At 46.8% G+C, this 18,589-nt stretch overlaps 1 protein-coding gene across 1 annotated transcript in view; it reads left to right on the forward strand.

Annotated features, from left to right (window-relative positions):
• The window catches only part of fndc3ba (fibronectin type III domain containing 3Ba), a 444,633-nt gene that overhangs the window by 423,272 nt on the left and 2,772 nt on the right, over positions 1-18,589 (forward strand). The window contains exons 23-25 of the mRNA XM_041204259.1: positions 2,560-2,778; positions 11,012-11,178; positions 16,154-16,281. Coding sequence (XP_041060193.1) covers positions 2,560-2,778; positions 11,012-11,178; positions 16,154-16,281 — 514 coding nt within the window. The remainder of the gene's footprint in view (positions 1-2,559; positions 2,779-11,011; positions 11,179-16,153; positions 16,282-18,589) is intronic.

Raw genomic sequence — 18,589 nt, forward strand, 5'->3', positions numbered from 1 at the left:
CTTACCACTACCTACAGAAAGTAGACAGTCCCCCCGAGGTGTCAATGGAAATCATCCTTTCCTGTAAGTCTGACTGGAGTTTCGTTTCTTCCTTCATCATCAATGAAATCTCCGATCTTCAATCCCTTCTCAGTCTTTGATGCAGCAGTCGATGATACAGCTGTGATAGTCTTCCCTGAAGTTGAAGATAGGTGTATAAAATTATGAGGGGCATAGATAGGGTAGACAGGAAGGAACTTTTCCTGTTGGTGGAGGGATCAATAACCAGATTTAATAACCAAATAGATTTAAGGTAAGGGGCAGGAGGTTTAGAGGGGATGTGAGGAAGAATTTTTTCACCCAGAGGGTGGTGGGAATCTGGAACTCACTGCCTGAAAGGGTGGTAGAGTCAGAAATCCTCATAACATTTAAGAAGTATTTGGATGTGCACTTGCGATGCCATGGCATACAAGCTTATGGGCCTAGTGCTGGAAAATGGGATTACAATAGTTAGATACTTGTTTGACTGGCGCAGATTCGAAGGGCCTTTTCCTGTACTGTGGACCTCTATGACTCTGTGACTCTTTTCCTTTTAGGAAGCTTCTTCCCAGAGTCCTTTGTTGGAGAAACAAGTTCTCAGTGCCCTGAGTTGTTCTCTTCTAGTCCCAGAGGCTCCAAAGCTACCAGATGTTGAAGAAAGCCCTCATGTCTCTAAGACGTCTTCCCCAAGGGCCAAGAATACTGAGGGAGATAAATCCCCCAGGACTGTGACTTGGGGAGGGGAAGAGTAGGAATTGGAGTTGAGTAGAATCTGTAGCTGTGAAAAAGAGAGTTACAGAAATGTAATGTAAATAGTTAAAGACACAATGAGGGCTTTTTTCAACATCTGGCAGCTCATCATCATCTGCAGAATGGGACAGCACTTCAGCATCACTGCTGGGAAGCAGAGGGTAGGTTGCAGGGTAACTAAACTTCAAGGACAACAAGCAGTTTTCAACAGAAGACGGATCCAAAAGAGAAAACTGAATGAGTCGACCTTTGGAGCCTCTGGGACTAGAAGAGAACAACTCAGGACACTGAGGAACTTGTTTCCTTTTGTTGAAGATAGGATAGTATATTTGGGGGGAGGTTTAGTATAAAGGGTTAAAAGATGGGATATTCTAATATATGACATTAATGATAATGTACTGCTGACATCAGTCAGTCATGTGTTAGACTGTTGAGAGAGAGGGGTTGGAATCATGCCTACAAGCGACGTGTCTACTCTAACAGGTTAAGATGTAGTAATAATAAACAAGTGTTAATCAGGTACCAGAGTACGTGTACAGTCTGTCTAAGAACCCAGTCCCAAGCCTAGGGTCCAAAGTAGAAGGACCCATCTCAGAACAGAGGAGGCTTCAGTTGTTGAGCAGGGTGAGGGGTCAGGAATTAAGCATGGGGGGAGTTGATGAAAGGGCAAGCATTTCTCCAAAAGAAACAAAACTTACTATTCAGCAGCAGCAATCAGGCCTCAGACAGCAGTCCATGGGGGAGGTGGTTGCGTAGTGATATTGTCACTGGGCTAGTAATCCAGAGACCCAGGGTTAATGCTCTGGGGACCTGGGTTCGAATCCCACCTCAGCAGACGGTGGAATTTGGATTCAGTGAAAATCTGGAATTAAAAGTCTAATGATGACCATGAAACCATTGCTGATTGTCATAAAAACCCATCTGGTTCACTAATGTCCTGTAGGGAGGAAAATCTGCTGTCCTTACCTGGTTTGGCCTACATGTGACTCCAGACCCACAGCAATGTGGTTGACTCTTAATTGCCCTCTGAATAAGTGCAATTAGGAATGGGCAATAAGTGCTGGCCCGGCCACCAATGCCTATATCCTATGAACAAATAAAAAAACATTCACCATGTCACCAACAAAGAAACACAAGTATGGAAAGGGGCCTTGCAGCTGTCAGAATTGAGGCTGAGCTCCACTACAGCCATTGCTACCTCGGAGCTTAAACCCCCAAAATCTCATCTCATAGCCCCACTGGGGCTCATTACCCACCGTTTAAGAGGCCCTGGCCTGGTGATTCTTATGAGAGGCCAGTAGTAGGTAGGGAAAGGATGCAGTGGTTACGAAAGGAAAAAACAAAGATAACAAGCCTTTTTTTTATATCCAAATTCAGATTTAGAATCTGCTGGGGAGGACGTCTTTCAATGTAGTAGCAAGTGTAGATTCAAGCGTAGACAGAATCTTATAGCCCACGGTCATTCGGCCCATCATGCCTGTGCTGGCTCTTTGAAAGATTTATCCAATTAGCCCCACTCACCCCCTGCTCTTTCCCCATAGCCCTCACTGCTCTCAGTAGAACATTCCCAGCTTCTCTAGTCTCTCTGCATCCTTTATCGCTGGCACCATTCTGGCCAATCTTCTCTGCACCCTTTCTAAGGCCTTGGACACCATACTCCAGCTGGGGCCTAACCTTTACAGAGATTTTGCATGAACTCCTGGCTGTTTTGAGCCCATTTTCCTGTTGCGGGTGGTCAAGGATGTAAAGATTTACCTCTTTTATCTTTTTATCCCCTCTTCTCACTTTTAGGATCAGGATTCAGGCGGTGAATGGAATCGGTGCTGGTCCCTTCAGCCACACAGTGAAAGCCAAGACAAGACCCCTGCCACCAGCTCCTCCAAGGCTAGAATGTGCTGCCTCAGGCCCCCAGAGCCTTAAGCTGAAGTGGGGGGACAGCAGCAGTACCAAAGTACTAACCACCGATATAGAAACTATCTACATGCTACAGATGGAGGAACGGAGTGGAAAGTGAGTATCACTTGACTTTTAGAAGATTAAAAGGGGATCTAATTGAGGTGCCCCAGGGGCCAATATTTTCCCCTCATCCAACATCACTAACCAACAGGCGAACTGGTCATTTAACTCTTTTCTGTTTGTGGAATCTTGCTGTGTGGAAGTTGGATGCTGCATTTCCAACATTTATAACAATGTGAACACTGCAAAGTTACACGGTTGGCTGGAAGGAACTTTGGGACATCCTGAGGTTGTGAACGATGTGGCAGAAATGTAAATGGATTGACAGTTGCCTTTGACAGTTCATTGGGACACTTTGATACTTTGACACTTTTGACAGTTCCTCTTGCCAGCTCTCCTGCAATAGGTTTATGTGTTTTTTTATGCACATTCATGTCCCCTTTTAACAAATCCCAAAGGGCATCTTACCTCTCCCAAAAGGCACCTCGCCTCTCCCAAAGGGATCCCGGGAATATCCAAAGGGGTAACCTGCCTCTCCAAAAGCGTACCCTACCCTTCTAAAGGACTCTGAATAGTTTAGACCTGCTCCTGCCAGGACTAGTCTGCATGCGTCGTGTTTCCCACTGTTGGCTACTAACAAAAATAAGACACGACTGGAGGCAGCTGCTGTTTTATATGGACAGCTGCCTCCGCGAAACGTGCATCTGAAAATCCTGACCTGGGCCCATTCCCACCCCCACAAAAATGGTGGGTGTTGTGTTTGCCGTGGGGCTTCCTATATTTCGACCTCTTCTGCCATTTTCGCAATGACGAACAGGCTCTCCACCATTACAAAAATTCAGGCCATAGACCCTAGGAGTCCATTGATTCTGTGTTTTGAGTAACCTTCAAACAATGGCAGATGTGAATTCCACAGGTTAATGTTCATCTTGGTATGTCCATTCCAGGAGGAGGTCCCCCACCCAGTGATTCACTTAGAACTTCTGAAGCTTGATAGTCTATGTCGAATAAGCAAAGATCACCTGACCCCTCGGCAGCCACCTTAACAGTTCATCAGTGTCTATTTTAAACAAATTAAAGACAGTTCCAGAAGCTTCCATATGAACTCGGTCCACGTGTAAAGTATGAATATGACATACATTGACTGGACATGGCAGTGGAACTGCTGAGGGACAAAAGGTCATCCATTCAGAAATATTCTTTGATAAAAAACTTCTGTTCCTACAACCCAATAAAAGTGTCAATCAGACAGACTATTAAAGTATCAATAACAGAGACTTCAAACACCTCACACTTCTTGATCTTGTCCAAGTAAACATTGAGATGTTTGCAAAAGAGATTGTGGAAAAAACAACTTACTATAACCACTTAAAGATGTCAATTAAACAAAGTCAGCAATTCACTTCAATTATCAAAGCAGCTTCCTGCTGAGCTAATGGGCGGGATTTTCCCCCTGCTGGGGGGGTTGCTGAAGTGCGGGCACAGGGAGACGTGCTTCCAATTGGCGCCCCCAATTGGGGACAAGCCGCCATTTTATGTGGGTGGGCCAATTAAGGCCCGCCCAGCGTGACATCTGCACAGAAGCGCTATGTGTTCCCTGTGCGGGCGGGGGGGGTTATCCCTAAACCTAAGAGTGAGCTGTTTCACACATGCACATGAAAGAGCGCACTCATCTTCCTGAGGCTAAGTGCAGTCTCAGGGAGATCATTTCTACTGTCAAAAATATTAAAAATAGAAAAAAAAAAATCCCTCACATGTCCCCTTATGTGACACTGTCACATAAGTTGGGACATGTCCATAACTTTTTAAAAAACTTTAAATTTTTTAAAACCTACATGAAACCTCATCCCGCCCGTGGATGTTTTTTCTAATTCCCACCAGGACTCCTGGCCTGTCTGCCAGCCTTAAGGTTGGACGGGCAGGTCCATTAATTACTTCAATGACTCTGTCAATGGTCTCAGTTGGCCATTGACAGGTTGGTGGGCCCGCAGCTGATTTTGCTGCACCCCCATCTACCTGAAAATTTAAATGGGGCGCAGTGACATCGGGAGTTCCGCTGACATCACCGCGCATCATTGTACGTGTCAGCAAGTGGGCCCCGCCCCCAGCTCGCTGATAGGAAAATCCTGCCCAATGTTTTTATTGGCCAGGTTTCTCAGCCCACCGTGCATAGTGCGGGGAGGTGGAAACCTATCTGTTATTATCGAGATAGCAAATGCTCCGAGGATGATTTTCCAATCTTGACTAGATACCGGGGATGTACCAGAGGACTGGAGAAATGCAAAGGTAGTTCCATTGTTTAAAAAGGGATCAAAGGAAATGCCAAACAATTATAGGCCAGTTAGTCTTACATCGGAGGAAGGGACAAGAAGGGTTGACGAAGGTAGTGCAGTGGATGTTGTATACATGGATTTTAGCAAGGCATTTGACAAGGTCCCACATGGCAGATTGGTCAGGAAAGTAAAAGCCCATGGGATTCAGGGTAAAGTGGCAAACTGGATAAAAGGTTGGCTTTGTAACAGGAAACAAAGGGTAATGGTCAATGGATGCCCTTGCAAATGGAAATTTGTCTCAGGTGGTGTTTCACAGGGCTGGGTGTTGGGACCCTTGCCGTTTGTGTTATATATTAACAATTTGGAAGTGAACGGGGGGGGGGGCACGATTGGGAAATTTGCAGATGACACAAAGATTGGCTGAGTAGTGGATAGTGTAGAGGATAGCCATAATCTCCAAAACAATATAGATGGGTTGGTGAAGTGGGCGGTAAAGTGGCAGATGGATTTTAACATAGAGAAGTGTGAGGTCATACATTTAGGGAGGTCAAATAATTACAGGGATTACACAATAAATGGGAATATACTAAGAGGGGTAGATGAAGTGAGAGATCTTGGTATACAAGTACACAGGTCCCTGAAGGCAGCAGTTCAAGTAGACAAGGTTGTAAAGAAGGCATATGGAATGCTCTCCTTCATTGGCAGAGGTATAGAAAATAAAAGTAAGGATATAATGTTGGAATTGTATAAAACACTGGTGAGGCCACAACTGGAGTATTGTGTGCAGTTCTGGTCATCACATTATTGGAAGGATGTAATAGCTCTGTAGAGATTGCAGAGGAGGTTTACAAAAATGTTGCCAGGGTTAGAAAAGTGTAGCTACAAGGAGAGATTGGATAGATTGGGGTTATTTTCCTTAGAACAAAAAAGGCTGAGAGGTGACTTGATTGAGGTGCACAAAATTATGAGGGGAATAGATAGAGTGGACAGGATAAAATTATTTCCCTTGGTGGAGAATTCTAGAGCCAGGGGACATAGATTCAAGATAAGTGGCAGAAGGGGTAGGGGGGACGTGAGGAAGAACTTTTTTACGCAGAGGGTAGTGGGTGCCTAGAATTCGCTGCCCAAGTTGGTGGTGGAGGCAGAAACTCTAAACCCTTTTAAAAAGTACCTGGATCTGCCCCTAAAGTGCTGTAAGCTGCAGGGCTATGGGCCGGGTGCAGGAAGGTGGGATTAGAAAGGGCACCTGGGTGTCCTCAAGCTGGCATGGACAAGATGGGCTGAATGGCCTCCTCCTGTGCTGTAACTTTTCTATGGTTCTATTATTATGTACATAGTGCATATTGGGTGAATGGCCAATAAACTTTACCTTTCAAAAGGTTCCCGAATCCAGACTGTGGTTCACGACTCCTCTGACGGGCTGTAAACAGTGAGTCTGGAGCAACTGGCCCCACTCCATGGAAATTGCAGGAGGTTAGGAGGGACCTACCCACGCAATGGAGCCGGCCAGGATAGGAATGTAGGGTGCGGACTCGCCACTACCCACTCGCTCCTTTACCCACTGAGGGAAAGTGAACGTTTCGCATTCCTATAAGGCCTTTCAGAACCTCACGATGCCCCACAATTATTCTTTCCTGTCAGTGAAATGCTCCCAGCCAGTGAAATGCTTCTGAATTTGCTGTTGCTAGATGAACGAAGGAAATGGACAACACCTGAGCAATAGTTTGATTCTGATTGCAGCTTTAAGTGGAAAAAGTTGACTTTTTTTTATATCCATCCCACTTAAATAAGTTCCCTTTTGAATATAGTTTATTTTCACAAACTCATCTCGGGACAAATTAATTGTTGAGAAGTGAGTCCTTTGTTGGAGAGGACCAATTTTCTCAGAAAATCTATTTGTTATTCACAGTGATTTGACTTTAATTGATTTCTGAGAACAGCCGACACAATGAACTGTTTGTTCAGGTTTCCCAACAGGATCACTTGCAAATAACATTGACGTGAAAAATGCAGGAGCAATTTGAGCAATCAGGCTGCACACATTAAAGCCTCAGGTTGAATGAACCTAAATGTGGTTGTGTCACAAGGGTCCTTTCGCCCTATAAAGGTCCTTTGCTAATAGCAGTTTGAGAACTCAGGCTGCCAGCCTTCATCATTAACCAGCTCCAGTTTAAGCAGGCTGTGAAAGAGATTTTTATTTTCTGCACCCCCATCACCGCTTCCCCCCCATCCCTCCCACCCCCTTGAACTATTTCACTGGTGGCTTGCAATCCTGCCCACACAGTGATTCCATCCAGGCAAAGAGAGACTTAAATTTCTAGAATGCCTTCAATGTAGTTTAAAAAAAAAAAATCACAAGATGCTTCAGAGGAGTGCAACAAAAGGGGTAATTCCCTGGAAAAGAATCCCGGCCCGTTCAGCCTTTCACGCGTGTGACAATCTGCGATGGTGTTGAAGCCCAACCACAAGGCCCTTGGACCGTTCACTTGGGCATCTCAAGTCAACAAGCCAAACAGAAAGCTGAGGATCCTGCCATGACAACCAGTCACTTCCAGACCATCAGGGCAGCTTCCACTGTTAGCTCCTGGCTGGCGTTTCATTTCACTGGTGCCCCATTTATCTGAATCCCCACCTTCAAGGAGGAATATTCTCCTTGACGTGCACACTGCCGATCTTTCCCATCCCAGCTTTAGAGGGGAGATGGGAAGCTGGCTTTGGTCAGAATGTAGAACTGAGCGAACAGAACCTTCCCAGATTGCACCTGTTGAGTCAGCTGGTCTGAGGTGGGGCAGAGGCAAGCGTGTGACTCTCGGACCCTCAGTGCTACTGGGTCACAGGGAGAGGGGATGGGGGGTGGGGGGGTGGGGTTGATATAAGCCAGGGTTCCTGCTCCTGATATCCCTACCCATTGAGTCTTGTTGGTGTGCCTGAGCATGAGGATACTGGCCGTGGATCCTTACACCAGCAGGACTTCACTGGTTTCATCAGCTAACCCTCCACTCAAAAAACAAAAACCCGAGTCAGAAAATGGAAAAAAAAACTCTACCTCTTTCCTCCTTTAAGACGCTCTTTAAAACCTACCTCTTTGACCAAGCTTTTGGTCATCTGGCCTCATAACTCCTTATGTCGCTCAGTGTCATATTTTGTTTCATAATGCTCCTGTGAGGTGCCTTGGAATGTTTCATTACATTGAAGGTGCTATATAAATGTAACTTGTTTTTGTTGTTGTTGGTGTCCTAATCAACGACCTTTATACCCACTCGCACATCAACATTTTCCCAAGCTAGACTTCACTGATTCCACTCCCCCTTCGCTGTAGAGCTGAGGTGAGGGCAGAATAAGGCGTGACTGGAATGTTTCCTTCAGCCCCACAGCCCACCAGTGCTCACTGTGATGGTCATGTGGGGTCACCTGGGGTGATCTAGTAAGTATAGTTAATGTGTGCACAACTATTCCCCTTCCTAGGCCCAGCTGTGGCTCAATGGCCCAGCAGCAGAGGCCAATTCCACTCTAGAGGCTAGAGCACAAAATCCAGACTGACGTTCCAGTGCAGTACTGAGGGAGTGTGGCACTGTCAGGATAAGGCATTAAACATGAGACCCTTTCAGATGGACAGAAAAGATAGCACGGCATCATTTCAAAGAAGGGCAGGGAAGTTCCCTGCTTTCCTGGACCAACATCACAGAAAAATAATCAGATTGTTTCCCCACTTGCCTGGATGAGTGCAGCTCCAACAACGCCCAAGAAGCTCGACACCGTCCAGGACAAAGCAGCCCGCTTAATCGGTACCCTATCCACCACTTTAAACATTCACTCACTCCACCACTGACACACAGCAGCAGCAGTGTGTGTACCATCTACAAGATGCACTGCAAGAACTCACCAAGGCTCCTTTGACAGGACCTTCCAAACCTGCAACCTCTACCATCTAGAAGGACAAGGGCAGCAGACACATGGGGAACACCGCCACCTGCAAGCCCCCCTCCAAGCCGCTCACCATCCTGACTTGGAAATATATCGGCCGTTCCTTCACCGTCGCTGGGTCAAAATCCTGGAACTCCCTCCCTAACAGCGCTGCGGGTGCACCTACACCACACGGACTGCAGCGGCTCAAGATGGTGGTTCACCACAATTAGGGATGGGCAATAAATGCCAGCCTAGACAATGGTGCTCAAATCCCATGAAAGAATTTTTTTAGAAAATCGTTAGCACATTGCCGTTTGTGGGAGCTTGCTGTCTGCAAATTGGGTCCTGCACAATACAACAGAAGTGACATTTGATTGGCTGTAAAGTGCCTTGAGCTTGCGAAAGGCCCAATAGAAATGCACATTCTTTCTTTCCTTTTTCCCCCGAGAGGATTAGGGGAGTCAATGTGGGACTATGTAATTCCTATTTTCCAGTTTTGCGTCTATCCATTATTGTTTTTTTAGGAGGAGAGAATCGTTCTTTGCCATCTCTGGCTTTATTTGCAAACTAAAGCATGCCATTAATAACTCCCAGAACACTTGGCTGATCAGAGGGAGAGATTTCACACTGGACCTTGGGCCAACAATGTGCGGAGATAAACAGTATTGCAGCCTTCACCCTGCACCATAACTTGATCTTCACATCAGCTCCTCATGTTGTTGCAGTTAAAATATAATCATAAACACATCAATCGTTACTAACCAGGGTGAAATGAATAAATATCATTCTACAATCAGAGACAAGTTATTACTCCCAGCATAGCTGCATATATATTTTTTTTTTTTTTCAGAGAATATCTGATTAATTATTTTTTGACTTGTCTTTTTGTCACTGCCTGTGACGTGAAGAGCAATTGTATTTCACGAATGAAGGGTTATGGACAGACTGTATTTATGAGTTTGTGTTCTCGATGGGATCCCTTGCCCATTTTTGGTCGTGTTTTCCAATCCTCCCCCCCAACACCACCCACCACCACCCCCCCCCCCCCACCCCCCCCACCCCCATTTCCACATTTGCTCTAAATGAATGAGGCTCCCTCCCTAGGGAAAGTTGCCCCCTTCCCTCATAGTCTCACTTTGAACAGCCCCTTATTAACTCTGTTTTCCTGCTGGTACCTTGCTGAAGGCTGCTAGGATGTCAGCTGCTGAAAGCCAATACCTGGCCTAAGGCCAGGTGGACAGAGACCAGAGGCCCCTCCCCACCAAACAGTTTCCCTCCAACTCCATCCTGTTATCCTTCTTCTCTCCCTTTCTACTATATATTATTTCCTCTATCTCTCCTCTGTCCTTTCTTCCTCATCTCTCCTTTCTTCCTCCTAATTTTCAGCCCACTTCTTTCCTTCTCAACTTCCTGTCTTTCAACTCCCTTCTTTCTTTATCTTTCCATTTCACAACCTCGTGCCCCCCCCCCCGACTACCCCAACCCCAACCCACTTCCCTTCTCTTAATCATCCATTTTAATCACTCCCTCTCTCAACCTCCATTCTCTCTCAAATTCAACCACACTTCTCTCAATCGGTCTCCTTGAACCACTTCTTTGGTCAGCCTTCCTCCTCTCTTGAAGCCCAGGATTTTGAGAGGAGCTGAGCCATGCAAAAGATTTTTTAAAGTAAAGACACAAAAGATAATTCAATCAATGTTATAAATGTATAGTATTGTGAAGTGCATTTTTTCAAGGAAAAGTTTTCAATTTGTTTCAACCCATATTTTGGACATTAGAATTTACAGTTACTGAAAAAAAAAAGTAGCTGGAAAAAACACAGGAAATATTTTGAGAAAATTGTGGGAACCTGCTGGCAGCTTGTGCAGCCAACATGAATCGTTGGCATGGGCCAAACCCAGAATAAATATGAATGTCTGAATTATAACCAGAAAAGTTGAACAAAAAGAAAGCATCAAAAACATATCAACAGGAAGCCAAGTACAACTCACGGGAAGTTCCGGAAGAAATACGATTTGAAATATGTGAAAGCTAAGTGGACAAAGTGGATGTTGCCATGGCAATTACCACCTTCACCCACTGGAATTATTTTTTTTTTCCCTCCTCAGGTTTATTCCAATCTATAGAGGGCCAAGCCACACTTACAAGGTGCAGAGGCTAACGGAATCCACGTATTACAGCTTCCGAATCCAGGCAGTCAGTGATGCTGGTGAGGGGCCCTTCTCTGAGGTCCATGTGTTCAGTACAAGCAAACTAGTCCCTCCTGCTGTCAAAGGTCAGTCTCCATGTTTATAGTCTGGCATTCTTTTTTTTTTCTAAAAAGGAAAAAAGTGAGCCAGTAGAGAATTTTTAAGATTTTGAATGAGCTGGATGGGGGTAAATGTAGGTAAAACGTTCCTACCTTTTTGGAGGGGGTTTCTAAATCTAGGGGTCATCAATCTAAGATAGTCACTAATAAACCCAGCAAAGAATTCAGGAGAAACTTCTTTCATCAGAGAGTGGTGAGGATGTGGGATTCATGACCACAGGGAGTGGTCAAAGTGAATGATATAAATATATTTAAGGGTAGCTACAGAAGCACAAGAGGGAGAAAGGAATATGTTGATGGGGTGAGATGAAGTAGACTGGGAGGAGGTTGGTGTGAAGCATGGACCAGTTGGGCCGAATGGCCTTTTCTGTGGCGTACATTCTATGTAATTAAGGGCAGGCAGATATTTAGACATCTCAGTGTAGAATGAAGTAGAATGTGAAATAATTGGGGTAAAATCAAGTTTGAAAACTCTGAATACTGGGGCAGTATTCAGCTGATGATGTTTCTCTTGGAGCACAGAGAAGAGGGAGAGAGATTAGAACAAGCAGATTGGCCTCTCTTGGTATAAGATAGACATAGAGTGCCCTGCTAAACTTGCTCTTCATTGTCAAGAAGCAAGTAGACTCTGCGGGCAGTGCCCAACCATTAAATGGTCACCTCTCTCCTACACTGCCCATATCTACCCAGAATACCAACCTCACACCCTCACTTACTCAGTTATAGAATGTTAGAGAACAGTAGGAGGCTATTCAGCCCCTTGTACCGGTGCCAGCTCTTTAAAAGACCTATCCAATTAGTCCCGGTCACCCTGCTGTTTCCCCATAGACCCTTAAATTTTCAAGTGTCTATCCAGTTCCCTTTTGAAAGTTACTGTTGAATCTACTCCCACCGCCCTCTCAGGCAGCAGATCCCGGATCACAACGTCTCGCTGTGAGAACAAGTTCTCATTCTCCTTTCTTGCCAGTTACCTGGAATCTGTCTCCTCTGGTTACCGACCCTCTTACCAGTTTAGAAGAATGGGAGGTGATCTTATTGAAACATATAAGATTCCGAGGGGGGCTTGACAGTGTCCACCTCCATTTCTTCAGTGGGGTGTAAAAATTCAGCTCTAGGAGCCAGTGTTTTCCCTGGATGTGGGTGTCACTGGCCTGGGAAAGTGGCCTTGTGCCAGCACCTACATTAACTAGTCAAGGTGCTCCCATGACGCTGTTAGATCAACGGCTATGTAGAATTACAAGGAGTTGACAGCACAGAAACAGGCCATTCGGCCCACCTGTTCTATTCTGGAATAAAAGCAAAATAGTTCTTGTTCATGCTCCACATGAGCCTCCCCGACCCCTCTTCATCTCACCCTCTCAACTTATCCTTCTAATCCTATTTCTCTAAAATGTTTATCCAGCTTCCCCTTTAATGCATCTATTCCATTCGCCTGAACCACTCCCTGTGGTAGCAAGTTCCACTTTCTCCCTGCGCCCTGGGTAAAGGTTTTTCCTGAATTCCCAATTGGATTTATCCGTGATTATCTTATATTTATGGCCCAAAGTTGTGGTCTCCACCCCACCAGTGGAAACATCTTCTCTACTTCTACCCTATCGAACCACACAGAATTTTAAAGACCTCTATCAGGTCACTGCCTCAACCTTCTCGATTCTGGAGAAGAGAGCCCCAGCTTGGTGGGATCTGGATGGTACAGACTGGGAGAATATTGCCAATCACATTCTTCACCAGTCACAGAGAGAATTAACTAAGGATGAGAGGGGAAATAAAATCGACCTCGCAATAAATAGGGGGCTTGCCAAATAAAGAATGCGTGCATTACATATCGGGTTGCCAATCTTACTGGATGTATTCATGGGGTTCCATCACAAAAGACACAATTATGTTAATGGCCCTCCTGTCATCTTTCTCCCTGGATGCTCCTATGCATTGTCCTGGAAGATTAACCTTTACTGACCGGAGGGTTCCTGGAGGGTTGGCAACCCTAATTTTACCACAGGCCTGCTCGTGAATGGGTCTTTAAATTTGTGTCTGCCTTGTGAATGTAGGAACTAATAGATGAAAAGCAGAACCAGGTTTACCTGGAATGTGGAAAATTATGGGGCGATTTGACTGGTGTTTTTAGGATTTTGCAACGGAATTGGTAGAGCGGGTGGTGAGGAACCTTTATTCCTCAACAGAGTCCAGAACAAGGGACATAATTATCAAAATCAAAGCCAAGCCTTTGCAGTGAAAAGTTGAGAAAAATAACTCTTCTCACAAGGAGCGGAGACGCGTGGAACAAAAACAGGAAACGATGGGAAAAACTCAGCAGGTCGGACAGCGTCTGTGGAGAGAGAGAAACAGAGTTAACTTTTTGTGTCCGTGTGACTCTTCTGCGGGGCATACGGGTCACACGGACTCAAAACATGAACTGGTTTTCTCTCCGCGGACGCTGAGTTTTTTTCCCAGCGTTTTCCGTTTTTGTTTCGGGTTTCTAGCATCTGCAGCATTTTGCTTTTATCTTGGAGAAGTGTGGAACTCTCTCCCACAGAAAGCAGGAGGTGCTGAGGCTCGACAATTCATTTCAAGTCAGATCGATAGATTTTTTGTTAAGACAGGGTGTATGAAAGGTTATGGAGCCTAGGTGAGTGGATGGAGTTGGGATGCAGGCAGCCATTACCTTACTGAGGGGTAGAACAGGCTGGAGGGGCTGAGTGGCTTCCTGTTCCTTTCCAGTTCGTCTTCTACTACCCTGCTGACCCCTATTGCTTCTCTACATACCTCTAGTGACTCGAGAGCAAACTTGAGATATCCTCTGTTAATTTAAATTTGAAGTTGGGACTAGTTTCTTTTTCTGAATTACTCATGAATTATCTAAAATTTAATTAGCATAGTAATTTAGGAACAATAAACACCAGCAACAAATCTACTTAGGAGCTCATGTTGTTATGGGAGAATTCTCCAATGAGAAGGTATTTAGAGGAGGAGAGTTTTAATTCACCATTTATTAAAAATTTTCAGCAGCAGATGGCACAATGTAAATTTGACCTTGAATGAGTTTGTTCTGACTTGTTTAACTTTTCTGGCAGTGAGTGGTACTATGGGTTAGACACTGGTCCTTCATCCCTATTATTTGAGGTTGTCATGTGAAATGAGTTGGTAATGGGAAATGAGTGGATGACGTTTCTGGAGCTGATGCATTTGTAAGAATGTAGTGGAGGTGAGCACAGGAGTCTTCATGTTCTACCGTCACAATGAGTACGCAGCTCAATGTGACTCCTGAACTCAGGCTAATTGGCTGCAGAGAGGAACCCTCAGCCAGCAGTTGTGGGAGACAGACTGGGCAGGTGTTCGATTTCCAACACTGACATCGCTCTCCTTGGTCAGCACACAAATCATCTGTCCCTCTGGAGATTCAGGGCTGTGCTCCTGTCCCTGTGGAGACTCGGGACTGTGCGCCTGTCCCTGTGGAGATTTGGGACCGTGTGCCTATCCCTGTGGAGACTTGGGGCTGTGTGCTTGTCCCTGGGGAGACTCAGGACTATGTGCCTGTAGCTGTCCCAGCCCTTCAGTTTAACAGTAATCTCTTCCAGATTACAGTTGCAGCAAGGCACCAAGAGTGACACAGGCCGAGGGAGAGAGGAAATGTTCACCCTGTCAGCCAGACCTGGATTTGTCCTCTGGTTCTAAGTATGAAAGACTAACATTTGAACAGAGTGTACCCTCCCAAAACCTGATACCTGCCACAGATCCCTGAGTACACAGCGTTCAGAGTCTAATTATCTGGGTTATTGCATTTGTCCTGGTCACATTGGTACTGAAATCCCTCACCCACAATTAGATTTATACAGCTTTGCAAATCTACAACAACACTTACAGCAATAACTCCCCTCCCCACTCCACCGCCCCCAAACTTTCCATCCCATCTATATCTGCAGCAGGGTGCATCAAGTGAATTTCTGAAAATATTGTCAATTGCCTCTCAGCAGGTAATACTCTTGCCTCTGGGTCAGAAGGTTGTGGGTTCAAGACCCATTCCAGAGACTTGAGCACATAAATCCACGCTGGTGCTCTCAGTGCAGTATCAAGGGAGTGCTGCACTGCTGGTGGGTGCAGTCTTTTCAGTGAGATGTTAAACTGAAGCCCCATCTGCCCACTCGAATAGCTGTCAAAGGTGGCAATACTTTGGAGAAGAGCGGGGGGGGGGGGGGGGGGGGGGGGGGGGGGGGGGGGGGGGGGGGGGGGGGGCGGGGGGGTGGTTTTGCTCAATAACCTGGACAATATATGTCCCTCAGTCGACATCACCGTGTTTGTGGGATCCTGCTGTGCGCACCTTGGTGTCATGTTTCCTACTTTTTTACAACAGTTGCTGCACCTGAAAAGCGCCTTCTTGCTTGTGAAGCAGCATGAGACCTCCTGAGATCATGAAAGGCGCTATAGAAATGCAACTTTTATTTCCTTCCCTGCAGAAAGGGACGGTGGTGGTAGTGGCCCTGTCACTGGAACAGTAACCCGGTGGGCTCTGGGGACATGGATTCAAATCCCACTGTGGCAGCTGGTGGAACTTAAATTCAATTAATAAATCTGGAATTGTAGAGCTAGTCCTCATCCATGACAACGATCGTCAATTGTTGTAAAAAAAAAAAAAAACCCATCTGGTTCACTAATGCCCTCTAGGGAAGGGGAATCTGCCACCCTTACCCTACGTGTGACTCCAGACCCACAGCAACGACTGCCCCCCCTGAAAGGGGCAATTAGGGATGGGCAACAAATGCTGGCCTTGCCCCTCACACCCAGATCCCGGAGGATATATTTTTTAAAAATTGTGGTCTTTTCAGAAATTCCTGTGGCTCGTTTTATTTCGAAGAGGAACCAGCAGCATTGCCTGTGCCGTCTCGCCGAGTCTGGCAGGAGGATCTGAGTGAAAATCCGACCTGGCATTTTGTGCTTTGCCTTTCAGCTCCTCGGGTGACCCAATTGGAAGGAACAGCCTGCGAGGTCACGTGGGAAGGACTCCCACCAATGAGAGGCGACCCAATGAGTTACATTCTCCAGGTCACCGTGGGCAGGGAGTTGGATTATAAACAGGTAAGGGTCGGGCGCGGTGGGGGGGGGATGGGGGGATGGGGGGGATGGGGGGAGGGGGGTGGGTGTGTGGGGTTGGGGGGAGGGGGGTGGGTGTGGGGGGAAGGGGTGTGTGTGGGGTTGGGGGGGAGGGGGGGTGGGTTTAGGGGGGGAGGGGTGTGTGTGGGGTTGGGGGGAGGGGGGGTGGGTGTGTGGGGTTGGGGGGAGGGGGGTGGGTGTGTGGGGTTGGGGGGAGGGGGGTGGGTTTAGGGGGGGAGGGGTGTGTGTGGGGTTGGGGGGAGGGGGGGTGGGTGTGTGGGGAAGGGGTGGGTGTGTGGTTGGAGGGGGGTGGTGTGGGTTTGGGGGGAAGGGGGGGTGGGTGTAGGGGGGGAGGGGTGTGTGGTGTGGTTGGGGGGGGGGTGGTGTGGGGTTGGGGGGGAGGGGGTGTGGGTGTAGGGGGGTGGGTGTGGGGGGAGGGGTGTGTGTGTGGTTGGGGGGGGGGTGGTGTGGGTTTGGGGGGAAGGGGGGGTGGGTGTGGGGAGGGGGGTGGGTGTAGCGGGGGGAGGGGGGGTGGTGGTGAGGTTCTGAATCATCTGGCAGCCCCCACCGTAGCCATCCCGGGAAGACGGGTTTTCGTCCTTGAGCAACGAGAATGGTCCATTTCTCCTGTGGTTTGGGAGGCACCATTCACAAGATGTCTCTTGAACACAACTGGAGCTGGATTGCGGGGGGAATTGGGTGGGGGGTACATTCCTCTGATGCCCATTGAGAGGGGTGAGTCCTAAGGGACTCAGCGAGGGGTGGGTTTTCCCCGATGCCCATTGAGACTGTAGTGAGTCTGGCAGATGCCCCTTGAGGGGGTGGGGAGTGTCCTAAGGCACTCATTGAGGGTCAGTGTGCCTCTGCTGGCCATCGACACTCTGACGCCTGCCTTACAAATGTCTTGGGTCGACTTTGCAAACCATTAAAATTATTCTTAACTTCATCTCAATCGGGGTAACCAAAGGAACTACGATTTTAAAGAATAATTTTATTTTTAAATCCTGCCTTTGGTCTGCTGAGATTCGCCCTTTGTAACAGGTGGAGGCCATTCAGCCCCTCGCTCCTGTTCTGCTATTCACTGAGACCCTGGCTGATCTGTACCACAGCACCATTATCCTACATTAGCCTCATATCCTCTGATGACCTTCCCAAGCAAAAATACATCCATCTCAGTCTTGAAATTTCTCCCAACTTTTGGAACGCTCACAAAAAGCTGTGGATGTTAGATGCCGATTGGAACGTTCAAGAATGAGATGGATAGATCTTTGTTGGTGGAAGGTCGTGGTGGGATACAGAACTAAAGCAGGGTAAACGGAGTTGAGATGCAGATCAGCCCTGATCTAATTGAATGGCGGAACAGGCTCGATGGGCTGAATGGCCTCCTCCTGCTCCCAATGCTCCTAGGTTGGTGAACTATCCAGGGAAAAGAGTGAAACTGGCAGGAACAGGGAGTTAACCTGTGATTCAGTGCTATAACGTTCATCAGACAGAGCCCCAAGCTTTTGTCTCCTTACAGCAGATATTGCTAAGGGGAGGCTTAATGGAACTAATAATGATGGGCCGAATGGCCTGGCTCTTGTGCTGTAATTGTGAAGGGTTTTGATAGAGTAAATAAGGAGAATAACTGTTCACACTGCTGGGAGGGCCGATAACTGGACGATACAGATTCAATGTCATTAACAGCCAATAACTACAGTTAGAAGCGCGCTCAATATTTTAACCAACTTCAGTTGTTCAATGATGTGGTACTGAGCTCAACAAATCGGGAGGATTGCAGGCCAGCCGTGTGATGGCAATACAGCGGGCCTGAACGAGGGGGGGAAATAGGTATAGGATTGTGAAGCCTTCTGTTGCCAAACAGCCTGCTCACACTCACCCGATAAGCTTTCATAGGATGAATTTGCAAGGCATCTGAGGTGACCCCTCCCCAGTTTAGAAGATTGAGGCGTGATCCAATAGAAGTGTTTTTTTTAAAAAAACTCAACAGGGAAGGTGCAGAGAAACCATTTCCTCTACTTGGGGGGAGTCGAGAACGAGGGGGCAATTATTTTAAGCTAGAGCTAGGCTGTTTAGGAATGAATTTTTTACACAAAGGGTGATCTGGAAATCTGGAACTCTCCGTCAAAAGGCTTTGGACACTGGGGGTGGGGGGGGGTGGTGGGGTGGGTGGGGTTCAACTGAGGCTTTCAAGACGGAGGTTAATAGATTTTTGACGAGTAACAGTTTGAAGGGAAGTGGAGCCAATGTGGGTAAATGGAGTTGAGGCACATGATCTAACAGAATGACTTGA

Source organism: Carcharodon carcharias, chromosome 2, assembly GCF_017639515.1.
Source record: "Carcharodon carcharias isolate sCarCar2 chromosome 2, sCarCar2.pri, whole genome shotgun sequence".
Lineage (NCBI taxonomy): Eukaryota > Metazoa > Chordata > Chondrichthyes > Lamniformes > Lamnidae > Carcharodon > Carcharodon carcharias.